At 38.0% G+C, this 24,028-nt stretch overlaps 1 protein-coding gene across 1 annotated transcript; it reads right to left on the bottom strand.

Annotated features, from left to right (window-relative positions):
* Positions 1 to 406: 406 nt before the first annotated feature.
* NAC020 (NAC domain containing protein 20) lies at positions 407 to 4,564 on the bottom strand. The gene is made up of 4 exons (XM_016313154.3): positions 4,345 to 4,564; positions 3,802 to 4,082; positions 2,374 to 2,748; positions 407 to 646 (listed from the first exon to the last, which is right to left on the bottom strand). The coding sequence occupies exons 1-4, from the start codon at positions 4,499 to 4,501 to the stop codon at positions 407 to 409; spliced, it is 1,053 nt and encodes a 350-aa protein (XP_016168640.2). The 5' UTR covers positions 4,502 to 4,564.
* Positions 4,565 to 24,028: the final 19,464 nt, after the last annotated feature.

Here is a 24,028-nt window from a genome sequence, read left to right as displayed (position 1 = left end):
AACACAAAAGAAAAGAATGATAGTTGTCGATTTTCTCCATCCAATTGCATTCCCATGTAAACAAGAGATTTGAACACAAATATATATATATTAAAAATTATATTGTAGATAGACATACACCCCGTTCAAAAAAAGATGAACACCCAAAAAGAAAAAGGAAAAAGAAACCAAGTGCACTATATGCCAGCCTCCCTGGCTCTGCATATTCTACTATGTATCTTTAGTACATTATATATGTAGCTGCTGCTTCTCTCTTGCTAGAAAAAATGTCTCCTTTTGTGTGTGGTTATTTTGGCCAACACAAGTAGCTATAGTTTCTTCTGTGTCAAATGAATATTTTGATACTGTTTTTTTTTTTTTTTTTTTTGTGTCATTTTGTTTTTTTTTTTTTTCGTTAGTAATATAATCATTCTAGCATGGGCAAAGCCACAGAGTTGTCTTGAGAGGAACACAATGAGATGATTTCTTCTAGTGTTCCATTCATACAATCCCTACCGTATCTATCATAGAACATGCAATCTTCAGTCACCTCTGGCTTCAATAACTTTGTCTCAGCAAAATCTATTTGTGGAAAATCTTCCATCACCAAAGGCGTTTGTGGGAATTGATAATTATGCATGCTTCCATACATAGACATCTCTATGTCCTGCATCATATAGATGAATTTATATTTTAGTCTGTTAATTGATGCAAAATAATGCCTATCTACACATGAATAATTATAATCTATAGCAATAATATATAATTATCACATAAACATAAATTAAATTAAATAAGAGACATAATAATTATTATATTATTGACACTAAAAATAATTGTTTTTGTCGCGGATATATTATTTTCACCCAAAAAAAAGTGATACATAAATTTTTATTAAAGATGTTATTATGTGTATATATTATATGTGTAAAATATTGAAATGACTCACATTCTATTTACCAAGCCTTATCTAATGATGAATGAAATATAAATTGATACAATATCTTTTATGATATATGTACATGTAACACAATTGAATTGTTGCTGTCACATTTTATGAGTTTTGAAGGTGCACCTTTCTATATATGTGGCTTATGATTAATTGGAAGATAGAACTAAAAGACCACTTGGGAGTAGTGCAAGTGGCAACAGAATAGTGGGGTTAGAGTAGAATGTCTTAGGTATTAAAGTGAAAGAAGACAAGTTGTTTTGTTAGGGTTTAAGGCAAGGAATTGAAGAGAGGCAAATTGAATTTGGTTGAAAGTCCCCAATCAAATGCATATATTTTGCTGCAAAGCTAGTTGAATGGTAATGGAGGGGGGAACTGATGAGAAGTCTCTTGTCAAAACAACCAACTTTTTCTGAAATAGCAAAATTATGATCCTGACATTACTTATATATAAAAAAGAATATGATTAAAGATAAAGATGAGTGAGAGTGAGAGAGAGAGAGATAATGTGAGGTGTGCTTTAGTTTGATGTTTAGAATGCATCAACGCCATGAGGAAAATGGGGAAGAAAGATATCACTACTTTGGAGAACGTTTTGATTAGGTCAGTCAAAAGAAGTTATTGGGGATAGTAACCAAGAGAGAGAGAGAGTCCAAGTGAATTTTAGAACTGAAGCTTTATGAAAAGATAGGAACTTCATCATACTTGCAACTTTTGTCACTTTAAGATCAAAAGAGAACTCATCATCAAAGATTTATATGCTATGTGTGGGCCACAAACATAAATCAATAGTGAAATTGTTTAATCATATGAGGAATTAAAGAATTTATATATTCATGCATAATGTAAAACAAAAAAATAAAATAAAACAATAGGCTAGTAAATTAATTTTCATAAATTTATATATTTATGCATTGTTATTTGAGGGGTGATATTGTAATAATGAAGCCTTAAATTGATAAAGCAGCATTATAAAAAGAAGAATATCGCTGGAAATGCAGGTTTGGCAAAGGAAGTAATCATGAACATAAATGCCGTAGACATGGGGAAAAAGCAAAAGTGAAAATACTACTTAACAGATCAATACAATAACAAAATAATATTATAATGATGATCATGCTATGGCCCAACTTGCTTTTGATATGTCTCCCTTCTAAATCTTCATTTTCATGCCACGTCTACATGACTAGTAGTAATACTAAGATGCAAATTCAAACAATCATGAACATTATCAAACTGAATCTATCAAATTTTTTTTTGCTTTAATTTAAAAAATAACAATTTAGTTATTAAGACTATATATTTTGCAGGATCTAAAATCATTTACTAGAAATATACCTTTAAAGACTACATTGACATTTTTAAATTTATAGAGCATGTTTGCAATTTTAGAAATTAAATTGACAATTTAATCAGATTTAAGTCAAAATTAATTGAAAATTTACCTGAAAAACGTTTGAGGGGTATGCTATTCCCATTGAGTAAGAATTAGCGGCACTACTGTTTGCTTCATCACAAGCAAATTGGGCATGAAAATCATCTGCTATACCGGTTTCTGTGGGTGTACATGTTCCTTGAGTGAGATCAGAAGATGAAGCATCACAATTAGGGAGTTTATTATTATTATTATTAGGATATTGTTCATTACTATTTAGAGTTATATTATTGTTATTATTATCATTCATGGCTTCCATTTCTCTTGAAATCTCAATGCCACTTGAGTGATCTTCCTCTAGTAATGCTTGATGTTCTTTCTCTTCTTTAGATTTGTCTTGAACTTGAATTGTCTTTTTGAAAATCCGACACAATGAAAAGGAATCCTGTGATTTATGTGATGCACGATTTGTTAAACAGTGTATTATTACTAGTATATAAATATAAGTACGTACTATGTTAAAGACAATGAATATTGCAATTAAAAGAGTAATATATATATATATATATATATAGTAGAAAGATTTGGTAAAAAGAAAAAGAGTGCGATGCAATAGTGATAAGTACATGTATGGATCTGAATTCTTCATCATTATGTTTTAATTTTGATCATAAGATGTGCTTTTTGAAGAGAAGAGGGAAAAAAAAAAAACTAAAGTTTTCCAAATCATATAAAGAAAAAGGAAAAAAATAATGGAATATTACAGGCATGTGTGCATCCTTGTGTAACAAGGTTCAAGTAAATCAAAACATAAATGTCTACATTCAAGTTCAAGATAGCCCAAAAAAAAAAAAAAATGGGTCTAGTATAGTGAACTTGACTCTATATATGACAAGAACCAAAATTTCAAGAAAATAAGCAATTGATCTGAAAAGCAGTGTACGTAAAACACTTAGATTTTAATTAAAGCTATAATAAGAGGAGCACTAAACAAGGATTTGGTCCTTGGTCGCGTGAAGACTTTTGTGGCTTTTTAGGGTTTCTCCTATGAATATATATGTCCCATTCATTCAATTATTAATTTCAGCTAGAGCTCAAAAGATGCATACATAGAACACATTCATTTCCTTACTTTATATTGTATACAATATTATTAATGAACAATAACTGGAAAACTGAGAACAGTGAGGATATGCTGTTTCCTACCTTTATTTCTTTATTTTTCTTTTTTCCCAAAGCAAAACCCTAGTTTTTGCTTATATATATAATTAAAAATCAGCATATGCTAATAATAACCCGGTCCTAGAAACAGTCCTAAGAAAAGAAGAAAAACAAAAAGAAGAGAAGAAGAAAATGATTAAGATGAATGATGAATGAAGACAAAACTAAACATGAAGATACGTATATGCCATAAACCCACATTAAATAGGTCTGATAAAGCAATATATTTGATAAGAGAATTGTAATATAAAGAAAAGAAGCATAAATGTATGTGTACCTTGAAAGAGGAGTGAGGAGTACCAGGGAGGGATTCAATCAAGCGGTACTCATGCATGACCCAGTTGGTTCTAATTCCATGTGGAGCTCTTCCTTTGTAATACACCAAAGTCTTCTTCATACCAACTGCCTTCTTCTGAGACTGCACTGCCCTGTCCTTTCCAGTCGCTTTCCAGTACCCACCTCTTGTTGCCCTGTTCGTTCTTGATCCATTTGGATACTTCCTATCCCTTGGACTGTAGAAATACCACTCCATATCCTTGCTTGGTAGAAATGACTTATCTGCAGTTTTATATATACATGCATATATCATGTATGTTTCTATTACACATCATATTATATATCATGTGTTGCATTAGTGAAATAGTAGGAAGCATTTCAGGTATTTAAAAAATATCGTATTTCAGTATTTTTAGTTATTCATCTTAATTATATGATTGATATCAACTATTAAAAATACTGAAGCACTGATATTTTTACAATACTTACAAATTTTCTAAGAATATATAACTACGTACTCATGCAATTAAAATCATATATATACCTGGCAAATCCCATGGTTCACATTTGTATAAATCAACTTCAGCTATAATGTCAAGCTCTATAGAGCGACCTGTTATCTTCCTTTCTAAGTAGTAAGCAACGAGCTCTTCATCTGTGGGGTGAAACCTAAAACCAGGTGGGAGACTCATTGGAGCCATAGAGCAATAATGGTTAAGAGAGTAGAGAGAGAGAGAGAGAGAGAGACGAGAGTGAAATTTTGGGAACTGTGGCACTTGATATTATGAACTAAACCGACTTGTACGATATTGAACTAAATAGGCCACTGTTGAGAAAAAACGGTGATTGCGGATTTACCATTTTGCCCCTGAATTCAAGTGTATTATTTTATGTGAGAATTGAAGGAGGTTTGTTGTGTGTTGTGCTTTATGAAGAGAGAAGAGATTCTGTGTGTATGGTGCTGTGTGAAAACCTAGTGGGAGAGGATAAGAAGCTTCTCTGCTTTTGTCTGCTCACAAACTAACAAAAAAAACAGGACCCCTTCAAAAGGCACTGTGGGCCACGACACCATCCATACCCTACAACACGCAATACTACTTACTAGACTCTACCCTTTTTGAGATGCTAAATAATATTTTTATTTATAAAATATAAATTTCTAATAAAAGAATTTTATTAAAATACTTATTAATAATTATTATAATTATACATAAATTAGTACTAATCATTTGGTTCATTCAAATAATAAAAATAATATAACTTAGACATTTATTATTATTGTAATAAAGTTTAATTTATTTTTTTTATATTTCAATAATAAATTGTTAAGAATAAAAATTATTACATCGAAGATAATAAATGTTTTATTACATTTATAACAATGAAATATATACTAAAATATACGTTATTTTAATTTTTAGCAAGTGAAATATTGGGTAACTTATTGAAATAAAATAATTGGATTTTAAATTTATCATATTGCAACTTTTTGAAATAGCATATATGTTTGTAATTTTTTTTTTGTAAATTGATATAGGGTGTAGCAATTTTTAACTTTAACATAATCTGTTACAAGATAATACTGGGTATAGCGGTTTATGAAGAAACATTAGGTAGTTTAATTTCTGGCACTCTATAGCGGTTTATGTATAGGTAGATTCTCTATATATACCAGTAGAAGGCAATTGTGAAGTAGAGTGCCATTTTTACAATGAATGGTAAGAAGAGTTTTCTAGCTCTAGTGCATTGCTCTGGAAGAATTCAAAAGAGCAAAAGACACAGTGTTAAATTTACTGATAGGGAACCACTGAGTGTCTTTATCTGGTCATCGAACACTTTGTCAGAGCTGAAAATCAGTATACTACAAAAGGTAGGGGTGTGTAGGGCAAAGTGGGTGAAGAAGTTGTTCTACAAGATCTCTATTGCTGTTGTTTCAACCGGTGTGAAGTACGATATATTTGTGATAGGGTCCGATGAAGATATGCAGGTTTTGTTTCATTATCGGCGAAGTTTTTTGGAAGTGAGAATACACGAATTGTATGCCAAGTTGGAGGATGGTGTCGACAATTCTGGGGCATCAGCACTGAATCCTCAGTCGACTACGTTGGGGGGGTGCTTCTACCTCGATACCTGTGGTTGCACCTTCTTGTTCGTTGGTTGATCCTCCATATATTGTAGTTGGGATGACTAGTTTCACCACGTCTGATTCTTGATTTATCAGGCGAGGGTGAACTGGATCAAGTTGAAAATGTGATGCAAGAGGATGATTCGGACGAAGAGCTTGTTGACATTGGTAGGGACAAGGATGAGGATATTTGGAGCAATCTACTTGCACATCATGGCACATTAAGTTCCGTACACAGCAACATCCTCCACATTTCTCAACCTTAAACTTGGATGCCATCGGCCAACATCCGGTCGTAGATCCTACCTTCGGGACTCAAGGATTGCATGATAGAACCACTCCTACAGAATTTCAAATTGGCCAATCTTTCCAAAGTAAGGAGGAAGCTGTGTTGAGTGTAAAGGAATATAGCATCCGTCGTGAAGTTGAGTACAGAGTGATAGAGTCAGATCATCTTAAGTACCATGGGAGATGCAAGGAGTTTGGTAAAGGTTGCACGTGGTTGATTCGCATCACACTTCGGCAGCGAAAGAGTACCTGGGAGGTTAGAAGGTACAACGGACCTCACATTTGCTCGACTACATCGATGTTAAGCGATCACCGGTAGCTTGACTATCATGTCATTTGTGCGAGGATCATTCCGTTGGTTAGAGCCGGTGTTACGGTTACCATACTAACCTATGAATTCAGGCCTAATTACAGGAAGGTCTAGATGGCGAAGCAAAAGGCAGTAGCACAGATCTATGGAGATTGGGAAGAGTCTTATGGCCAGTGATGCAGAGAATTATGCTGATTCGAATTTAAAAGTTTAAAATAACTCCCACGATCAAAGTTTAAAATATAAAGATTGTCACAATCCAAAACAAATAACTGGGAGTTTGAAATCCCGGGTCGTCTCCCTCAAACTATGCAAATTAGGTGTCCACTTTTGGTTGTGAAATCATGGGGTTTTTAAGCATGAGATGGAAAATTAAAAGAACTAAAGAATAAAAGAACTAGCAAGAGATCAAAAAGGAAATTACTGCAAATCAAAAGAAAGCAAGATCAAAAATAGTGAAAATGCATAAAAGATCCTTGACTTGGGAATGAGAATTAAGGAATCCTATCATCGTCATAACCACAACTATGGTAACTATGATGAGTTAATCTCACTTCGTCAACTCCTAACATCGAAGAGTAAGGCAAGCAAGTATAATTGCCTTAATCCATAAGTTCTAGCTAACTTACTAATTAATTTAGTAAAAAGCTAGCGTCAATGGAAACAAGAATCAACTAACAACCCAATAATTACCACTAAATATCGTACGTCATGACTCTAGTATCCTAGGAACTCAATTCCCAAGCCAAGGTGTGAGTATATTGTGGCCGAGATGACTCCTACCAGTAACTTCTCGCTGGGTACATATCTATTTTCCATTAGGCATCGTACTTACGATTGCGGTTACTTTCAAGCTCTCCATTATCCATATTGCCATGTGATCGCAGGATGTGCTCAGTCGTAACTGAAATGGGCAACATACGTTGATGATGTTTACAACATGACTAAGGTGTTCAATGTACACTAGATGGGGTTTGCACCGCCTATTCTAGAAGGAATTTGGGTGCCATATGACGGTCCCATTGTCATTCCTGATCCTAACATGAGACGTGCAAGAGAAGCGTGACCGAGGTCCACCAAAATCCATAATACTATGGATGAGGCTGATCCTAGTAGACCAAAGTGTTATGGCCTCTGCAAACAGCCCGAGCACACTCGTAGGAATTGCCCTTAGTGAGGCTCCATGATCGGAGGTGATGCGTAGATGTTTTGATGTCTTTCTTTTAGTTTATGTTGTTATTTTAGTTCATGTTCTTCTTTTAGTTTTTGTTGTTCTCGTTGTTGCCGTTTTGTCTTTATTCGAATCAGGATAAATTAGTGTACGGGTTTAAAATTCATGTATGGTTTCATGTATTGCTATATTCACTTGTTCTTTTGGTTTTTCGTTAATTTGATTCCATTTAGACAGAAGATAAGGAAAGAGATCAAACCTTAAAAGGCATACATTTAAATATAAATATATATGTAGTACATCTATATACAAATAGTCACAGAAATAAGCATACATTAGCGAAATACATATAAAGTCCTCTAGTCATACAAATAATCAAAGATAAGTGGGATACAAAGTCATACAAATACTACAGTCATAATAATGCTACTGATCATTGCCATCATCATGGTCGTCGTCCCCAAATGCACCAAGTAAATGAGAGCCTGTGCCATACCGAGTAGGATGCCTCACTCTAGCAGCTCTCTGAGGCTGATCTGATCGAACATCATCTGGCAGACCCACTCCAAATGCAGATGGGGGCATCCCTCCCATGGTGAACCAAGTGTCATATGGACTACCTGTAGGCTCGTTATGGTCGACGACGAACTATGGCTGGTATCCCGGAATCTAAGACTGGCCCTTCGACATCTAGGGCTGGTAGCCCGGAATTTGAGACTGGCCCTTAGGCATCTAGAGCTGGTACTCCAGTATCTGAGCTTGGACCTCTGGCAACTGCAGCTAGTACAAAGGTATCGGAGCCTGGACCTCTGTCATCTGCGACTAGTGCTTCGGTATCTGAGCTTGGACCTCTAGCACTGGCGGCATGTAATGCTGGTTGACATGAATATAACGCTCATAAAAATATAAGACATGATGAATTAAATAAAAATAGGGATTTAAAATTAATTAAAAATAAAAGTAATTCTCTGCATCAATAATCCATAAAAAAAATTCAATTACTACTTTAAACAAGAATTAAGAATATGGAATAAATAAAAGAGTAAGTAAGAAAACAAACTAGAATAGTATCTTCAACGGAGGTAATGACTTCTTCAATATGCAAAAGCAAAAAGCAATGAATATAAAGTGAACCTAGAGGGAAAGTAATCCTCTCTAAATTCAGATCTAAAACTAAAACTATCCTAATGTGTGAATATATCTGAAATTGTGTTATGTATCTAATCTCTCTATAGTCTCGGCATGTTCCCTGACTTTATTCTATGTTTTCTGGGCCGAAAATTGGGTCAAAACGCGGCCCGAAATCGCCCCCAGCATTTTCTGGGCCCGAAAATTTCTCCATTCCGCGCGCTCGCGTGAGCCATGCGCGCGCGTCGGTGTTCGCTGGTCATTTCCTTAGTTTCTTGTGTTCCTTCCATTTTTGCAAGCTTCCTCTCCATTCTCTAAGCCATTCCTGCCCTATGAAGCCTGAAACACTTAACACACGGATCACGGCATCAAATGGTATAAAGGAGAATTTAAAATATACTAATTAAAGATCTTTAGGAAGCAAGTTTTCAATCATAAAACAATACTAGGAAGGGATTATAAAATCATGCAAATCGTATGAATAAGTAGGTAAAGGCTTGATGAAACCACTCAATTAAATACAAGATAAACCATAAAATAGTGGTTTATCACTGGCCATCATCATCTCGTATCATGGCCATGAACTCTATGTAGAACTGTGAACCACCCATTTGATCGTCCATGTCCATAGTCATTGTAGTGGTAGCAAAATCATCATACATCTGGGTGCTTACATCAATGAATACCCGAGGGCTCGAACCAACAGTAAATGTGCCTCCCCCAGACCCAATCTCCATGTCTCCAACTCTCCACGATCAAACTGGTGACCACCAGCTATACCAGCGGGGCTCTCATCGTGTCCAATGGATGCACTGCCAGCTCTAGCACCCCAACAGCTAGCACTAGCCCGACAAACATGATAATTGCCAAGACCTCTCCCGTCCCTGATGCATGGAAAACTTGTCTCTCAACAAATCTCCCTTCGGCAAGTATACCGAATTGTCGTCAAGTAAAACTCACAATAGAGTGAGGTCGAATCCCACAGAAATTAACGGATTAAGCAATCAATGGTTGATTAATTATCCTAGTTAGACGAATCAAATTGGAGTGATAAGCAACAAGGAATTGTAAATTGACAGAAAAGTAAAGAAAGCAATAAAGTGCAGAAAAGTAAAATGACAAAAAAAGTAAATGTAAGAACTAAAAATAAAATGAACATTGGGATCAAGAGATATTGCAATCCTCCGGATCAAGTTCATTTTCATCTCTTCCTCAATCAATGCACTCATTGATCTCCTTGGCAATCTTAATTGATTGAGTTACAATTTCTTGCAATTCAATCTCTCAAATCTTGAAATATAGCCAATTCCTTGGTCAATTGCTCATGAGAAGAGATGAAGTGTGGTCACTGATTATACCACATGCATTTCCCAAACCAGGTATTGAGAGGATTATAGTCACATATCCATCCAAACCCAATTTGGTCCAGCATGAGAAAGCATTTCTAGCTTGATCTCTTCATTCCTCTTTCAAGGTTCAAAAGAGATCCAAGTCTGAATAGCTCCTTTTCCAAGATAACTATCCAATTGGATGAAGATCGAAAGCTTTCAAGTAAAATCAAGAGAAAAGAAAGAAGAAGAAGAATAAGAACTACACTTAATCCATTGAATCACAATAGAGCTCTCTAACCCAATGTAAAGAGTTAGTTGATCATTGCTCTACCAAAATAGAAAAGAAAGAAAGTGCAGAAGAGTAAAGATGAAGATAAAAACTGAAATTGAAAATTTAACATTCATAAATGAAAATTACAACTAAAAGAAAAACTACTACTAAGAAAAGAAAAGAAGAGAAAAGGAAGAAGAGTGGTTGAGGGGAGGGGTCCAAAGACCCACTCCCCTTGGAGTGTGCCAATTCACAGAAGTTCGAATTGGTCTTCACTCTCTCCCCCTTCCTTCAATTTCCAGAATTTCAGAATGCTTTGAATGTAAAAACTAAGGCCTTTATATAGGCTCTCCTAAATTACAAAATGAAAATAAAAGCAAATTACAATATGAAAATTCCTATTCTAGATGCTTCTTGTGGTCTTGATTGGTTGACAATTGTGGGCTTGCTTGCTTGAGCTTTGAAGTGGACTTGAGAGAGAAGTAAGTTAAGTTGAGGCCCAGGTGCTAAAGTTAGTGCTAAAGTTAGCCACACTAACGCTACAAGTGTGGCGTTAGTGCTGAAGTTATTGTGGCTAACGTTGTACTTGCTGCCAGTTGGTGTTTTTGGGGCTTAAAATATGCCTTTTTTTTATGCTCAAATTTCATGTCCACTATAGAGTATTATATATCGTTGGAAATCTCTGAATGTAAGATTTCTAACGCAACTGGAATCACCTCAATTGGACCTCTGTAGCTCAAGTTATGCTCCTTTAAAGTGGACATGGTCGCTGGCATATATGCCAACGTTACTGGAAATGTTGATTGCCAATAACGCTAGCGATCAGGGCTTCATTATTTCCAGTTTCTGAAGCTCAAACTTAGTGTCCACTCCTTACTATTATATATTGTTGGAAAGCCCTGGATGTCTACTTTCCAATGCCTTTGGAAGCACATCATTTGGAGCTCTACAACTCGAGTTACACTTCTTGGAAGGTGAAGAGGTCAGTTGGCCTTAATACAGGTTGATACCATGTTCATCATTGCACTTTCGGGGCAGGTTTTCTCCCTCAAATTTAGTGTCAACTATGTAGTGCCATATATGCTTGGAAAGCTCTGGAATCCTACTTTCCAATGCCACTAGAATCACCTCATTTGGAGCTTTGTGGCTCAAGTTATGCGTGTTTGAAGAAGGCATAGTCAGGCTGCCAGGTGGGACTTTTGCCCACGTTAACTACCACGTTAACTAAGTTAACGTGGGAGTTAACGTGGCTCTTTGTGGCTTGTGTTGGCAATGTTAGTGACAATGTTTGGTGTCACTAACGTTGTCGACAATTTCTTCTTCTTCACGTTAACTTCCACGTTAACTAGGTTAATGGTGCACAAAATTGTTACTCTCTTACAATTTCGCACACATAACCAGCAAGTGCACTGGGTCGTCCAAGTAATACCTCACGTGAGTAAGGGTCAAATCCCACAGAGATTGTTGGTTTGAAGCAATCTATGGTTATCTTGTAAATCTTATTCAGGAAGTCAATTATGTTTATCAGTTGAATTGCGAATAAACGAGAGAGCATGAATTAAAGGTTACTTGTTATGCAGTAATGAAGAATATGTTGGAGTTTTGGAGATGCTTTGTCTTCTGAATCTCTGCTTTCCTCTGTCTTTTGATTCACGCACGCACGTCCTCCTATGGCAAGCTGTATGTAGGGGTTCACCGTCGTCAATGGCTACATCCCATCCTCTCAGTGAAGAATATGCTCACATGCTCTGTCACAACACGGCTAATCATCTGTCGGTTCTTGATCATGCTGGAATAGGATTCTTCATCCTTTTGCGTCTGTCACTAATGCCCGGCACTCGCGAGTTTGAAGCTCGTCACAGTCATTCAATCATTGAATCCTACTCGGAATACCACAGACAAGGTTTAGACTTTCTGGATTCTCATGAATGCCGCCATCAGTTCTAGCTTATACCACGAAGATTCTAATTAAGAGATCTAAGAGATACTCATTCAATCGGATATAGAACGGAGGTGGTTGTCAGGCAAACGTTCATGGTTTGAGGAAGGTGATGAGTGTCACGGATCATCACCTTCATCACAGTTAAGCGCGAATGAACATCTTAGATAGGAACAAGCGTGTTTGAATGGAAAACAGAAATACTTGCATTAATTCATCGAGACACAGCAGAGCTCCTCACCCCCAACAATGGGGTTTAGAGACTCATGCCGTCAGAGAATACAAAGTTTTTATCTGAAATGTCATGAGATGTCAAAATAAGTCTCTAAAAGTTGTTTAAATACTAAACTAGTAGCCTAGGTTTACAAAAAATGAGTAAACTATGATGGATGATGCAGAGATCCACTTCTGGGGCCCACTTGGTGTGTGCTGGGCTGAGATTTAAGCAATTCACGTGCAGAGGCCATTTGTGGAGTTGAACGCCAGTTTTTGTGCCAGTTTGGGCGTTCAACTCCAGCTTTTGATCCTTTTCTGGCGCTGGACGCCAGAATTGGGCAGAGAACTGGCGTTGAACGCCAGTTTACGTCATCTATCTTTATGCAAAGTATGGACTATTATATATTTCTGGAAAGCCCTGGATGTCTACTTTCCAAAGCAATTGGAAGCATGCCATTTCGAGTTCTGTAGCTCCAGAAAATTCATTTTGAGTGCAGGGAGGTCAGAATCCAACAGCATCAGCAGTCCTTTTTCAGCCTGAATCAGATTTTTGCTCAGCTCCTTCAATTTCAGCCAGAAAAATACCTGAAATTACAGAAAAATACACAACTCATAGTAAAGTCCAGAAATATGAATTTTTCCTAAAAACTAATGAAAATAGACTAAAAAATAACTAGAACATACTCAAAACTATATGAAATTAACCCCAAAAAGCGTATAAAATATCCGCTCATCACAACACCAAACTTAAACTGTTGCTTGTCCTCAAGCAACTAGACAAATAAAATAGAAGACTAATAGGTTGAGAAGCAATAATACCTCAGAGTTTTTGAGTGAAGCTCAGATTCTAATTAGATGAGCGGGACTAGTAGCTTTTTGCTTTTGAACAGTTTTGGCATCTCACTTTATCCATTGAAGCTCAGAGTGATTGGCATCTATAGGAACTTAGAATTCAGATAGTGTTATTGATTCTCCTATTTCAGTGTGATGATTCTTGAACACAGCTATTTTATGAGTCTTGGCCGTGGCCCTAAGCACTTTGTTTTCCAGTATTACCACCGGATACATAAATGCCACAGACACATAATTGGGTGAACCTTTTAGATTGTGACTCAGCTTTGCTAAAGTCTCCAATTAGAGGTGTCCAGAGTTCTTAAGCACACTCTTCTTTTTGCCTTGGACCTTGACTTTAACCGCTCAGTCTCAAGTTTTCACTTGACACCTTCACGCCACAAGCACATGGTTAGGGACAGCTTGGTTTAGCCGCTTAGACCAGGATTTTATTCCTTTAGGCCCTCCTATCCACTGATGCTCAAAGCCTTGGGATCCTTTTTATTTGCCCTTGCCTTTTGGTTTTAAGGGTTATTGGCTTTTTGCTCTTGCCTCTTGGTTTTAAGAGTTTTTGGCTTTTTCTGCTTGCTTTTTCTTTTTCTTTCTAATTTTTTTTTCCTATTTTTTTTTCTGCAAGCTTTGTTCTTTGCTGCTTTTTCTTGCTTCAAGAATCATTTTTATGATTTTTCAGATTATCAATAACATGTCTCATGTTCACCATTCTTTCAAGAGCCAACATATTTAACAGTCTTAAACAACAAATTCAAAAGACATATGCACTGTTCAAGCATTCATTTAGAAGACAGAAAGCATTGCCACCACATGTAACTAATTAGAATTTCTCTTGTTAAAAACTCGAAATTTTATTGCCTCTTATTTAAAAGATCTACTATTTTATTCATGTTTAATGATGATGAGAAAAATAGACTATAACTTAATTGGAGATAAAATCAAAATAGATACTAATTACTACTATATGACTCCTAAGGTAAAACTAAAATAAGAACAATTATCACAGAGTTAAGGCTAAGATTAGAACTCAACAACCTTGAGGTTTGGAAGTGGATGTTCCTCTAGTCTGTGAGGTGCTTGGTCCTTGCCTCTTGGAGTGGGTTGTTTTCCTTTAGGGGCCATGATCTTAGTGATCACGGATAAGCACACCAAACTTAGAGCTTTGCTTGTCCTCAAGCAAAAGAAAAGAAAGGAGATGGGTAGAAGGAGAGCTCCTCCCCACCATCCTGGCGTTTGAACGCCCAAACACTGCCTGTTTTGGGCGTTCAACGCCCAAATGCTGCTCTCCTGGGCGTTCAACACCCAGTTGTTGCCCTTTTCTGGTGTTGAATGCCAGATAGCTATCCTTACTGGCGTTCAGCGCCCACTGGATGCCCATTTTGGGCGCTGAACGCCTAAAATGGCCTTCACTGGCGTTTTCTTGCCAGTGAGCTCCCTATCTCTGTTTTGTGTGCAGATTCCTTCTGTAACCCTGTAAACTTATGCAAATGATTCTTTACCTTAGTGTTAGTGAACTTTATATAAACAAATAAGAATAAAAATTGGGCAAAATGCTTAGAGGATTGATGCCCCATGGCTGGGTTGCCTCCCAGCAAGCGCTTCTTTATTGTCTTTAGCTGGACCTTGCTGAGCTTTTAATCTAGCTTCAGCCTTGAGCATTCTTGCTCAACGTTGCCTTCAAGATAGTGCTTGATTCTCTGTCCATTGACAATGAACTTCTTATCAGAATCAATATCTTGAAGCTCCACATAACCATATGGTGATACACTTGTAATCACGTATGGTCCCCTCCACCGGGATTTTAATTTCCCGGGGAATAGCCTGAGTCTAGAGTTGAACAGCAGAACCTTCTGTCCTGGTTCAAAGATTCTAGATGACAGCTTTCTGTCATGCCATTTTTTTTATTTCTCTTTATAAAGCTTGGCATTTTCGAAAGCTGTGAATCTGAATTCCTCTAGCTCATTTAGATGGAGCAATCTTTTTTCTCCTGCTAATTTGGCATCAAAGTTTAGGAATCTGGTTGCCCAGTAGGCCTTATGCTCCAGTTCCACGGGCAGGTGACATGCCTTACTATACATGAGTTGGTATGGAGAGGTCCCTATAGGGGTCTTGAATGCTGTCCTGTAAGCCCACAGAGCATCATCCAAGCTCCGTGCCCAATCCTTTCTACGGGTATTTACTGTCCGTTCCAGGATTCTCTTTAATTCTCTATTAGAGACTTCAGCTTGCCCATTGGTTTGTGAATGATATGGAGTGGCCACCTTGTGGCGAATTCCATACCGAACCATGGCAGAGTAAAGCTGTTTATTGCAGAAGTGAGTGCCCCCATCACTGATTAGTACTCTAGGGACACCAAACCTGCTAAAGATATGTTTCTGGAGGAACTTCAGCACTATTTTAGTATCGTTGGTGGGTGTGGCAATAGCCTCAACCCATTTTGATACATAGTCAACTGCCACCAGAATATAAGTGTTTGAGTATGATGGTGGGAAAGGTCCCATGAAGTCAATTCCCCATACGTCAAACAACTCAATTTCCAAGATTCCTTGTTGAGGCATGGCGTAACCATGAGGCAGATTGCCAGCTCTTTGGCAACTGTCACAGTTACGTACAAACTCTCGGGAATCTTTATAGAGTGTGGGCCAATAGAAGCCACATTGGAGGACCTTGGTGGCTGTTCGCTCACCTCCGAAATGGCCCCCATATTGAGATCCATGGCAATGCCATAGGATCCTCTGTGCCTCTTCTCTAGGCACACACCTACAGATTATTTCGTCTGCACATCTCTTAAAGAGATAAGGTTCATCCCACAAGTAGTACTTTGCATCAGTAATTAATTTCTTCTTTTGTATCCTGTTGTACTCCTTGGGTATGAACCTTGCAGCTTTATAGTTTGCAATATCGGCAAACCATGGTGCTTCCTGAATGGCAAATAAATGCTCATCAGGAAACGTCTCAGAGATCTCAAGAAAGGGGAGGGACGTCCCTTCCACTGGCTCTATCCGGGACAGATGATTAGCCACTTGGTTCTCTGTCCCTTTTCTGTCTCTTATTTCTATATCAAACTCTTGCAGAAGTAATACCCATCTGATGAGCCTGGGTTTTGAATCCTGCTTTGTGAGTAGATATTTAAGAGCAGCATGGTCAGTGTACACAATCACTTTTGATCCTACTAAGTATGATCTGAACTTGTTAATGGCGTAAACCACTGCAAGTAATTCTTTTTCTGTGGTTGTGTAATTTTTCTGGGCATCATTTAGAACGCGACTGGCATAATAAATGACATGCAGAAGCTTGTCATGCCTCTGTCCCAATACTGCACCAATGGCATGATCACTGGCATCACACATTAGCTCAAATGGTAACGTCCAGTCTGGTGCAGAAATGACTGGTGCTGTGACCAGCTTAGATTTCAGCGTTTCAAACGCCTACAGGCACTCTGTGTCAAACACAAATGGCGTGTCAGCAGCTAGCAGATTGCTTAGAGGTTTTGTGATTTTTGAAAAATCCTTTATAAACCTCCTATAGAATCCTGCATGCCCCAGAAAGCTTCTGATTGCCTTAACATTGGCAGGTGGTGGTAATTTTTCAATTACCTCTATTTTTGCTTGATCCACCTCTATTCCCTTGTTTGAGATTTTATGCCCAAGGACAATTCCTTCAGTCACCATGAAGTGACACTTTTCCCAGTTTAAAACTAGGTTGGTCTCTTGGCATCTTTTCAGAACAAGTTTCAGGTGATCAAGACAGGAGCTGAATGAGTCTCCATATACTAAGAAGTCATCCATGAAGACTTCCAGAAATTTTTCCACCATATCAGAGAAAATAGAGAGCATGCATCTCTGGAAGGTTGCAGGTGCATTACATAACCCAAATGGCATCCTTCTATAAGCAAACACTCCAGATGGACATGTGAATGCCGTTTTTTCTTGATCCTGAGGATCCACTGCAATCTAGTTATAGCCTGAGTAGCCGTCCAAAAAGCAGTAATAATCATGACCTGCTAGTCTTTCTAGCATCTGGTCTATGAATGGTAAAGGAAAATGATCCTTTCTGGTGGCTGTATTGAGCCTTCTGTAGTCAATACACATGCGCCACCCTGTAACTGTTCTTGTAGGAACCAGTTCATTTTTTTCATTATGAATCACTGTCATGCCTCCCTTTTTTGGGACGACTTGGACAGGGCTCACCCAGGGGCTATCAGAAATAGGATAAATAATCCCAGCCTCTAGTAATTTGGTGACCTCTTTCTGCACCACTTCTTTCATGGCTAGATTTAGCCGCCTTTGTGGTTGAACCACTGGTTTAGCATTATCCTCCAATAAGATTTTGTGCATGCATCTAGCTGGGCTTATGCCCTTAAGGTCACCTATGGACCACCCAAGAGCTATCTTGTGTGTCCTTAGCACTTGAATAAGTGCTTCCTCTTCCTGTGAATTTAAAGCAGAGCTTATGATCATTGGAAAAGTGTCACCTTCTCCCAGAAATGCATATTTCAAGGATAGTGGTAATGGCTTGAGCTCGGGTTTAGGAGGTTTTTCCTCTTTCAGAAGAAATTTCAGAGGCTCCTTCATGTCCTCTGAATCCTCCGAATCAGGCTGAACATCTTTAAAGATATTTTCCAACTCTGATTCGAGACTCTCAGCCATGTTGATCTCTTCTACCAACGAGTCAATAGGATCAACTTTCATGCAGTCTGTTGATGTGTCTGGATGCTGCATGGCTTTGACAGCGTTCAACTTAAACTCATCATCATTGACTCTCAGGGTTATTTCCCCCTGTTGGACGTCAATGAGGGATCGTCCAGTTGCTAGGAAGGGTCTTCCTAGAATGAGAGTAGCACTCTTGTGCTCCTCCATTTCCAGCACAACAAAGTCAGTGGGAAAGGCGAATGGCCCATCTCTGACAATCATATCTTCAATCACGCCTGATGGGTATTTAGTAGAACCATAAGCAAGTTGGAGACATATCCGGGTTGGTTTAACTTCTTCAGTTAAGCCAAGCTTTCTGATAGTGGATGCAGGTATTAGGTTGATGCTTGCCCCAAGATCGCATAAAGCTGTCTTGGTGCAATTACCTTCTAATATGCATGGTATCAGAAAACTCCCAGGGTCTTTAAGCTTTTCAGGAAAGCTTTTCAGAATGACTGCACTGCATTCTTTAGTGAGGAGAACTCTTTCTGTTTCTCTCCAATCCTTCTTATGACTCAAGATCTCTTTCATGAACTTGGCATAAGAAGGTATTTGCTCAAGTGCTTCTGCAAATGGAATCTTTATTTCAAGAGTCCTGAGATAATCTGCAAAGCGAGCAAATTGCTTATCCTGCTCCTCTTTCCGGAGTTTTTGAGGATAAGGTATCTTGGCTTTATATTCCTCAACCTTAGTTGCTGCAGGTTTATTGCCTACAGAAGTGGTTGAAGAAGCCTTTTTAGAGGGGTTATTATCAGCATTTGTGTGTGTCTGATCCCTCACTGGCAATTGAGTTCCAGAGTTAGAAGCTGGAGTGACGTTAGACGACAGCTCCTTGTCTGTTCCTGGCGTCTGAACGCCAGAAAGGTGCCTATTTTGGGCGTTCAACGCTGGATCCTGCCCTATTTGGGCGTTCAACGCCAGATTCTTGCCCATTTCTGGCGTTGAACGCCAATCCTGCCTTGTTTCTGGCATTGAACGCCAGTTTTGGGCATGGTCTGGGCGTTCAGCGCCAGCCTTCCACCAATTTTCTGGCGTTTTAGCGCCAGAATTATTTCTCCCTGGGCTCTTACTGTCCTCAGGTGAATCTTTGGTGGGTTGCTCATTTCTTGGCTTTTTGATGCCTTGAGGTGGGGTATTTAATGTCTTCCCACTTCTTAATTGAACTGCTTGGCATTCTTCTGTTATTTGCCTTGACAGCTGCTGCTTTGTTTGCTTAAACTGTTCTTCCATATGTATATTAGCCATCCTTGTCTCTTGTAGTCTATCTTTGAATTCGGCTAACTGCTTTGTTAGGAAGTCCAATTGCTGATTGAATTCAGCAGCTTGTTCTACAGGACTGAGTTCAGCAGTTGCTGTTTTAACCTCTTTTTTCATGGAAGGGTCACTGCTTAGGTACAGATGCTGATTCCTGGCAACTGTATCAATGAGCTCTTGAGCCTCTTCAATTGTCTTTCTCATGTAGATAGATCCACCAGCTGAGTAATCTAGAGACATCTGAGCTCCTTCTGCAAGCCCATAGTAGAAGATGTCTAACTGAACCCACTCTGAAAACATTTTAGAGGGGCATTTTCTTAGCATCTCTCTGTATCTCTCCCAGGCATCATAAAGAGATTCATTATCTCCTTGTTTAAAGCCTTGGATGTCCAGCCTTAGCTGTGTCATCCATTTTGGGGAAAAGTATTGATTCAGGAATTTTTCTGTCAGCTATTTCCATGTCCTTATGCTGGCCTTAGGTTGGTTATTTAACCACCTCTTAGCTTGATCTTTCACAGCAAATGGAAACAGTAATAGTCTGTAGACATCCTGATCTATTTTCTTATTATGTACTGTGTCAGCAATTTGTAAAAACTGTGTCAGAAACTCTATAGGTTCTTCCTGTGGAAGACCGGAATACTGGCAATTTTGCTGCACCATGATAATGAGCTGAGGATTCAACTCAAAGCTACTGACTCCAATGGAGGGGTTAGCATATGACCCCAGAGTCCTCCTGGACTGTTCATTTCCACTTAGATCCATGATGGAGAAAGGGAGATGATGTAAAATAAAAAATATTTTTATTTATTTATTTATTTATTTAATTATTTCGAAAATAAAATAAATTAAAATAAAATAAATAAAAATAGGTGAAGATTTTCGAAAAAATGTGGAGAGAGAAAGTGGTTAGGAAGTTTTGAAAAAGGTTTTAAATTTTGAAATAAAAATCTGAATTTTAGAAATAGATTTCGAAAATTTGCTTTTAAAACAGAGAGAAAAGATATTTTTGAATTTAAAGAGGAGAGAGAAAACAATAAGATAGCACAAGATTTAAAATTTTTAGATCTGATGCTCCTTGTTTTCGAAAATTTTTAAGGGAAAAACACTAAGGAACACCAAACTTAAAAATTTTAAGATCAAGACACAAGGAAGAACACCAAACTTAAAATTTTTAGAAGACCAAACTAAAATTTTCGAAAAACACAGAGAAATCAACAAGAAAACACCAAACTTAAAGTTTGGCACAAAATTTAATAGAGAAATTATTATTTATGAAAAAGAAGATTTTGAAAAGAATATAAAAGACTCTAACCCAGTTACCAAGAACACAGACCAACGCTCTAGCCAAATGAGTTATGAATGTAACACTTGTTTTGAAGAAGTATATTTTTTTTTTGAAAAATCAACAAGAAAACACCAAACTTAAAGTTTGGCACAGGATTTAATAGAAAAAAATATTTTTGAAAAAGATTTTAAAAATATGATAGCCAATTACCATGAACATAAACACCACGTTCTAACTAATTGAGCTATAAATTTAAAGTGTTTTAACAAGGGATAAATAATAAAAGACTCTAAACCAAAAAAGAAAAATTTTTCCTAATCTAAGCAACAAAATAAACCGTTAGTTGTCCAAACACGAACAATCCCCGGCAACGGCGCCAAAAACTTGGTGCACAAAATTGTTACTCTCTTACAATTTCGCACACATAACCAGCAAGTGCACTGGGTCGTCCAAGTAATACCTCACGTGAGTAAGGGTCGAATCCCACAGAGATTGTTGGTTTGAAGCAATCTATGGTTATCTTGTAAATCTTAGTCAGGAAGTCAATTATGTTTATCAGTTGAATTGCGAATAAACGAGAGAGCATGAATTAAAGGTTACTTGTTATGCAGTAATGAAGAATATGTTGGAGTTTTGGAGATGCTTTGTCTTCCGAATCTCTGCTTTCCTCTGTCTTCTGATTCACGCACGCACGTCCTTTTATGGCAAGCTATATGTAGGGGTTCACCGTCGTCAATAGCTACATCCCATCCTCTCAGTGAAGAATATGCTCACATGCTCTGTCACAGCACGGCTAATCATCTATCGGTTCTCGATCATGCTGGAATAGGATTCTTCATCCTTTTGCGTCTGTCACTAACGCCCGGCACTCGCGAGTTTGAAGCTCATCACAGTCATTCAATCATTGAATCCTACTCGGAATACCACAGACAAGGTTTAGACTTTCCGGATTCTCATGAATGCCGCCATCAGTTCTAGCTTATACCACGAAGATTCTAATTAAGTGATCTAAGAGATACTCATTCAATCGGATATAGAACGGAGGTGGTTGTCAGGCACACATTCATGGTTTGAGGAAGGTGATGAGTGTCACGGATCATCACCTTCATCACAGTTAAGCGCGAATGAACATCTTAGATAGGAACAAGCGTGTTTGAATGGAAAACAGAAATACTTGCATTAATTCATCGAGACACAGCAGAGCTCCTCACCCCCAACAATGGGGTTTAGAGACTCATGCCATCAGAGAATACAAAGTTTTTATCTGAAATGTCATGAGATGTCAAAATAAGTCTCTAAAAGTTGTTTAAATATTAAACTAGTAGCCTAGGTTTACAAAAAATGAGTAAACTATGATGGACGATGCAGAGATCCACTTCTGGAGCCCACTTGGTGTGTGCTGGGCTGAGATTTAAGCAATTCACGTGCAGAGGCCATTTGTGGAGTTGAACGCCAGTTTTTGTGCCAGTTTGGGCGTTCAACTCCAGCTTTTGATCCTTTTTTGGCGCTGGACGCCAGAATTGGGCAGAGAACTGGCGTTGAACGCCAGTTTACGTCGTCTATCTTTGTGCAAAGTATGGACTATTATATATTGCTGGAAAGCCCTGGATGTCTACTTTCCAACGCAATTGAAAGCATGCCATTTCAAGTTCTGTAGCTCCAGAAAATCCATTTTGAGTGTAGGGAGGTCAGAATCCAACAGCATCTGCAGTCCTTTTTCAGCCTGAATCAGATTTTTGCTCAGCTCCTTCAATTTCAGCCAGAAAAATACCTGAAATTACAGAAAAACACACAACTCATAGTAAAGTCCAGAAATATGAATTTTTCCTAAAAACTAATGAAAATAGACTAAAAAATAACTAGAACATACTCAAAACTATATGAAATTAACCCCAAAAAGCGTATAAAATATCCGCTCATCAGTTAACGTGGGAGTTAACGTGGCTTCTTGGGGATATGTGGTTGCTTCCAACGTTAGTGACAATGTTGGGTGTCACTAACGTTGTCGACCACTCTTACCTCTTCACGTTAGTTTCCACGTTATCCAAGTTAACGTGGGAGTTAACGTGGCATTGTGCACTTAGGCCAACGTTAGTGACAATGTTGAATGTCACTAACGTTTGCTTCCTTTCCCCCTTTTAGCGTTAGAGGCCACGTTAACTAAGTTAACGTGGACTCTAACGTAGCCACTTGTGAGCGTTGGCCAACGTTAGTAATAATGTTAAGTGTCACTAACGTTGGCTCAAATTCCCTTTCTTCAAAGTTAATGCCACTAACGTTGGGGCTTTCTTTCCTTCCACGTTAGTGCCCACATTAGTGTAACTAACGTAGCCACTAACGTGGCTTCTTCTCTTCTTCTTTTGGCCTGAAATCAATCAAACAAAGTACATCAAAGTCTTGCTCTTAATCATGGGATCATGCATAATCCAATTTATCATATAATTCATGCAAAATTCTCATGAAATCATGTAAAGTGCACAATGTTTGCTTGAATCAAGATGTAAGTGAATATCTACCCAAAACTAGCTTATTTCCTAAGAAAATGCATGAAACTACCTTAAAAACAGTAAAGAAAAGGTCAGTGAAACTGGCCAAAATGCACTGGCATCACAACACCAAACTTAAAGCTTGCTTGTCCCTAAGCAAGTACTGGAACAAGAGAATGATGAATGGAATGCCAAGAGAAATGAGTCATTCTTGTGGAAGTCATGTCCCTGGTTTTATGGTGGTTTCATGCATAGCAACTTAGGTTCATTCCTGGCTTTCAGACCTTTATCATGTCCTAGAATACTTACTGTGATTGCATCCCATGAGACTTTTATTCATTGATCCTTTTGTTGTCATTTTAGGGCTTATTTGTGTTCTTTAAGCTAAGTGCTCTGTAAGGGGGCGACTCTTTAAAATAAGCTTTCAGCCAACACTCCCGAACCAGTTGGTTCAAGGTGCTAGGTGTTGAAGCACCCCTAAGGACTTACTTGCTCAAGTCTCTCCCCCCATACATACACACCACAGGCATATGGTTTATTTATTTTCTTTTCTTGAGACCTTGGTGTCCAGTACCTCTTTGGGTTACTAAATGCTCTGTAGTGAGGGTTACTCTTGATAGTGGACTTTTAGCTGATAATCCCGGGTTAGTTAACCCAAGTTGCCAAGTGATAAAGCACCCCAAAGAGCTTATTCATCCAAGTAGATCCCTCACACAGGAGCACCACAGACACATGCTTCAAGATTAAAACCATTGGTGCCTAGCCTTATTGCTTACTTTTTTTTCTTTTATTCTTCCACTTTCATTGTTCTTTCCCTCTTTCTTATTAGGATCTTCTTATTTAGCTAGTCTCATGGGGTGTGTCTCAAGCATAGTATTCATGACAGATAG

The sequence above is a fragment of the Arachis ipaensis genome, chromosome B8 (genome assembly GCF_059453495.1).
Source record: "Arachis ipaensis isolate K30076 ecotype BB chromosome B8, ASM5945349v1, whole genome shotgun sequence".
Lineage (NCBI taxonomy): Eukaryota > Viridiplantae > Streptophyta > Magnoliopsida > Fabales > Fabaceae > Arachis > Arachis ipaensis.
The sequence above is the reverse complement of the archived record's forward strand: the minus strand, read 5'-3'. Positions and strand labels throughout refer to the sequence as shown.

Bases quoted from the DNA above. Each gene is read 5' to 3' on its own strand.
- NAC020 (XM_016313154.3), bottom strand. From the start codon at position 4,501: ATGGCTCCAATGAGTCTCCCACCTGGTTTTAGGTTTCACCCCACAGAT. The intron at 2,749-3,801 runs GTACACATACAT...CATAAATCACAG, and splicing joins CTCCTCACTCCTCTTTCAAG to GATTCCTTTTCATTGTGTCG. The intron at 647-2,373 runs GTAAATTTTCAA...TATATGATGCAG, and splicing joins ACCCCTCAAACGTTTTTCAG to GACATAGAGATGTCTATGTA.